Source organism: Phaseolus vulgaris, chromosome 9 (assembly GCF_000499845.2).
Source record: "Phaseolus vulgaris cultivar G19833 chromosome 9, P. vulgaris v2.0, whole genome shotgun sequence".
Taxonomy (NCBI): Eukaryota; Viridiplantae; Streptophyta; class Magnoliopsida; order Fabales; family Fabaceae; genus Phaseolus; species Phaseolus vulgaris.
The window spans coordinates 27,601,801-27,607,140 of NC_023751.2; the positions used below are offsets into that span (position 1 = coordinate 27,601,801).

A 5,340-nucleotide genomic window follows, 5' to 3' on the forward strand; every position below is an offset into this window, starting at 1 on the left:
CAATTCTTTTCATTTATACATAGATTTTATGTTAAGTAACAAATCCTTCACATAACTAGTAATATATATATATATATATATATATATATATATATATATATATATATATATGACAATTTATTAGACGAATGAAAATGTTTAATTTAAATAAAGTAAGCTTATTAGAATTATTTTAAAATATCAAAATAAAAATTGTTCTATAACAATTCTATTCTTAGCTCCTTAAAAATAAGAAAAAAAACGAATATAGAAATACACTTCTAAATCTAAAAAAAGCATACAAAGCTAGAAAAATCATACTTCTACATACTTCTAACTCCATGAAAAAAGCATACAAGTGAGAGAAAAAACACACTGCGATATGTTCTTAGTTGTGGTATATATAGTTTAAGAGGAAAATAGTTTAATATTGTTCATGATATAAAGTTATATCTATTTAAAGAGATCTTTCATAGAGCTATTATATAGGTTCAATCTATTTTTTTTTTCTATAACAAGAAGTGGCAATAAATAATATTTGAAGGTTTTGGTGTTAGGAGAAGATTAGAAGAAGATAGTGGCACTTATATTAAAAAAGAAGATCGATCATAATGCTACTTACATAATATCAACGTTGGGCCCAAAAAAATGATAATATATTATTATTATCATGAGGAAAAGAAAACAAATATATCCATGAAATATTCTGAAAAGAAAGGATTCCATAAAGAGACAAGATAAAACACAGGATAACAGCAGATAAAACGGACCACCAACTGCCACGTATTAAACAGCACACAATAACTTTTTTTCTCATAAATGCTATATGGTCTAACATGGGAAAGAAGGAATCCCTCTCTCCACTTTATACTTTTAAATAAATCAATTATATTAAATATGCATCTTCTCAATTACTTTATTTTTAATATTTTTTATCATATAATTGAAAAACTTACTACACCATATCTAACCTTCCATTTCATTACATCTACTTTAATATTAAGTCAATCTTTGCCTTCATTTATTTATCCTTTAAAAAAACTAGACAAATTTTTATATTGGACAAAAAAAGATATTGAAGTACATAAACTAATAAACTAGTAAAATACAATTATTATTTTATCAATGAGACCGAACGACAGACTATAACTTAGTATTAATGTAACAAGATAAATTAAGAAAATAGATGACAAATAAGATAAATTTTTTTAAATTATGATATAACTTAAATACAGTTCATCAATTTGTATTTCATCAATGATAAAATTCATTACAAATTTTATCGATTACATTAATAAAATACGTTTTTATTAATATATTAATCCTATTTAAAGAAAGAACTTACTTAATCGTTAAATAACTTTTTATAAATGTATTTTCGATCGAAAACTAAAAATCAAGAAAGAAAAACACAACAACAACAAAATTATTCAGTCAATAAAAGTTAGTTTCTAAATATCCAATTACAATTATATTATTTTATACATATTGATAATGAATGCAATTACAATTATACTACTTTATGCATATTGATAATGAATGAATGAATTTTAAAATAATTAGCTTAATATGGGACAGCAAAGATTAATTATAATTAGCTGAAACAATCCTTATTAAATTGGTAAAAACATTAAAAAAGAAGCAATAGCATATTAAGAATGGGTCCGCCAGCTAGCTTGACTTTAAGTAATATATCTCTTTTGATTGTTTTTGGGAAAAAAGAAAAGCTAATATAATTTAAGATTAGAGTGAGTAAGAAAAGATAATTAATGATTAAAAAATGTAAAGGGTGTATAGATATGCATTAGATAGATGTACTAAAAAGAATATTTCTAATAATGCGATCATCACAATCAATGATCTAAGCTAGAATTTTGAATTATATGTATATCAAGTACATCACATGATACCTCACATTAAACCTTATTTTAAACATTTCTGTCTCCTCACCACACCTCTTTCTCTCTCTCTTGTATTAATCACTTCCTCACACATTCCCTTCACCAACGCCACAATTCACTTTTCCCTTCCGACCAACGCTAACCGGAAAATGCCTCTCTCCTCCGCTTCCGCCACCCCTCACTCCGCCTCCTCCGCCGAGATCATGCTCTTCGGAGTCAGAGTCGTGGTGGACTCCATGAGGAAGAGCGTCAGCATGAGCAACCTCTCCCAGTACGATCACCCTCGCGATAACGCCAAGGACGACGCCGTCGCCGCTGGCTACGCCTCCGCCGATGATGCTGCTCCCAACAACTCCGGAAAAATCAGGGACCGCAAGCGAGGTCCGACCAACACCTTCTGGAATTCTCTGCCACGCTTTATGATTTATATAAAGAAATAAATACTTTATTACGTGTAATTGATTGTTCACTCCGCCAAAAAAAGTAGATGATTTTTCAGACTATACTTAAATACATTCCTGAGACCTAATACGGAATATTAATTTTTATCGGTGAGAGAATCATATCATATGAGGTATGCTAGTTAATCTAATTTTTGTTTTTAATGTTAGGTTTGTTAATTATATTATAGAATATGAATGTTTATATCCGTAATTAATGTCGATTTTAAATACTGAGATTTAATTAGCTATTATTGGTACCAAATGTTAATTTTGATCGGAGAGAGGATCTATGTTAGTTAATGCAAGTTTTATTTATTTATTTTGTTTCATGTTGAATGTAAGGTTTTTGTTGTAGGATGAATATGAATATATATGATTATTGGTTTGTTGCATTAAGAGAGTGTTGCTTGTCTATGTTTGGGGTATGATCAGGGATTCCATGGACGGAGGAAGAGCACAAGCTGTTCTTGGTTGGGTTGCAGAAAGTGGGGAAAGGTGACTGGAGAGGAATCTCAAGGAACTATGTCAAGACACGGACTCCAACTCAAGTTGCTAGCCATGCTCAAAAGTACTTTCTCCGCCGTACCAACCTCAATCGCCGTCGCCGTAGATCCAGCCTCTTCGACATCACCACCGATTCGGTAAGTTGTGTTCAGGTAAAGTTTGATGTTAATTTTGTACATAAAATTAGGTGCTCTGAGTCAACGCGTTTTTAATTTATGTTTGGTAGTGGGATTGAAATTTTAGCGTGCTTTCTTTTGCCGTGTTAGGGAAAACAAAGTATAGAAACCACATGAAAAGGGGAAGAAAAAAAAAGTTACCACTATTCAGTTTAAGTTGGGTTTGTTTGATTGGTGGTTTATTCTTTAAAAAAAAAAATATTTTGAAAATTTGTTTATCTCTTAAGTCTACTTAAAGCGTTTGATCCTTAAACAGTTCCGTGTTTTTCTGTTTTAATTTTAGCAGGGAGATTGTAGTCTTATTTTCGCTCTGTTTCAATTCAAAACTTCGAAATCCTCTGGAAAGATCGGAACTTTTCGTGCAGTTGTTTGTAAAAACGGGAAATGGAATAAAAAATGCTTTATGAAACAAAAAGAAACTTGTGCCATTGGTTATGTATCTTATCTTTAGTTAATTAATCAATTAGTACACTCCTTTGGTTGTTGAAGAGAAACTCCAACCGAACAGAATCACGTGATTTCAGGCTTTATAGCCCCAGAGGTTAACTATTTTGAACTTGGAGAACCGAGAAAGAAAATGTTACTTTAGTACCAATCGTTCAGTTTCCATACTTTGGTACGGGAGGAAGACTTATATATTTGGATAAGAAAGAAAAGAAAAGAAAAAGTACAAGGAAAGAAAAGGGAATATATAGAAGAAAGAAAGAGCAAATTAACGAGTGAAAATTGATGGAAAAATTTAAATTAAATTGTTTTTTACTGAAAAAAAATTATAAATATAAAACAAGAGAATTGCATACTTATCATTTTAGTCTTATAGATTTAAATTAAATTGTTTATTATAATTTTTTTTCTCAACTTAATGCAATTCCTCTACTTTTGGTCCTTTATTCGAATATTCAAGTTTTTATTTGATTTCTTTTCACATTTTTTTTTCTCTGTTTATTTAAATATGTGAAGTGTTAATCGAATTGTTTTTGGTTTCTTATTCAAATATTTGATTTTTTTTATCACCAATTATTCAAATATGTAAAGTATTAATGAAGATGCATATTAGAATATGTCTAAAATTATAAGTTTTCCTTCATTATTAGAATAACCGTGTAAGTTATTTGAAATTTCTACGTTGTTATTTGAGTATCTTCACTTAAAAGTGGACGAGATTAGACCATTCATGGAAAGAGAGAGGCAGAAAGGTAAATAGATGTTATTAATTATTATATTATTTATTTTGTTTGTTAACTTTCTATCCTTTCTTCTCAGTTTGGAAAAGAAACAAAGAGTATCTTGATCAAAATGTTTTCGTTGCAAATTAACACAAACGGAAAAAAGAGAAGAATAAAAAAAAGAACTGTGTAAATCATCACAGATTTAATTTCGTCCGTGCTTAATCAATAAAAACAAAAATAGGCTTATTATCCAGTACTTAATTGGCTGCTATATTACTGTCAGATCAATAATTCATTACCGTTTTAGGGTATGACAGCAACTTGAGAAATTTGTAATGATCTTATTCATTTTTGTGTGTCAGGTCTCTACAACCCCGATGGAGGAAGGACAGATACAGCATCAAGATAACGTGTCTCTTGTGCATCCCATGTACCCTGTTACCCCTGAAGGAAGCAACATGAACGGATTTTCAATGATGCCTATGTATTCTAAGGATATTGGTTCTGGAATTATGTCAGCTCCAGCTGGGAATCCAATGAAAATACTTACTTTGGGACAAGGAAACGTGGAACAGAATGGGCCTAGTACTAAGCTATTTTCTACAGCCCATATTGTTCCAGATCATAGAGGCTCCACAGCGTCTGATATCACTGCCAGTTTAAGTTCAGTTGATCCACCAACACTGTCTCTCGGGTTATCTTTGTCATCTAGTCAAAGACAAACATCATCAATACATTCAGCTTTTCATTCACTGTCGTGTTTCAACAGTGGAGATAGCGTCATAAGCGTTGCTTAGAAAGATAACATACATCTGTGGCCCAATCTAGAGCAGCTTTGGATTCACACAGATGTTTATCTCAAATCTCCTTTCTCTTTTCGTGGGAGAAGGATAAAAGATGTTAAAGGAAAAGGAAGATGAATTAGAGAAGGCAAGGTAATAAGTGACCAAATTGATCCTTCTATTCCTTGTACAGACCCTGGAAAAGGTCCTGTCATGGTTTTGTTTATTGTTTATTTGCTCTTTTTATGTTTGTAGTTACTAGAACTGAAAATAACTAAGCACTTCCTGTTAGTTTTTAATGAATATAAATCTGGACTATACCAAAGAAGGATTTCTAGCCCTTTTGGGGAGGAATTATACAGATGAGTTTGATGGTTGCCACTGTA

The 5,340-nt window shown here is 30.9% G+C and overlaps 1 protein-coding gene across 2 annotated transcripts; it reads left to right on the forward strand.

Moving 5' to 3' along the window:
- The first annotated feature begins 1,876 nt into the window (after positions 1–1,876).
- Positions 1,877–5,340, forward strand: LOC137820840 (transcription factor MYB1R1-like). Of its 2 annotated transcripts, none has more exons than XM_068625121.1 (3): positions 1,877–2,261; positions 2,756–2,964; positions 4,535–5,340. In XM_068625121.1, exons 1-3 carry the CDS (start codon positions 1,883–1,885, stop codon positions 4,967–4,969), a joined length of 1,023 nt encoding a protein of 340 aa, XP_068481222.1. In that variant the 5' UTR covers positions 1,877–1,882; the 3' UTR covers positions 4,970–5,340. The 2 variants fall into 2 exon arrangements, with proteins under 2 accessions (XP_068481222.1, XP_068481221.1); XM_068625120.1 differs by having other exon boundaries at positions 1,889–2,261; positions 2,756–2,979.

Coding starts and splice junctions, on each gene's coding strand:
- LOC137820840 (XM_068625121.1), top strand. CDS start 1,883: ATGATACCTCACATTAAACCTTATTTTAAACATTTCTGTCTCCTCACC. Junction 2,262..2,755: donor AATCAGGGACCGCAAGCGAG/GTCCGACCAACA, acceptor GGGTATGATCAG/GGATTCCATGGACGGAGGAA. Junction 2,965..4,534: donor TCGACATCACCACCGATTCG/GTAAGTTGTGTT, acceptor TTTGTGTGTCAG/GTCTCTACAACCCCGATGGA.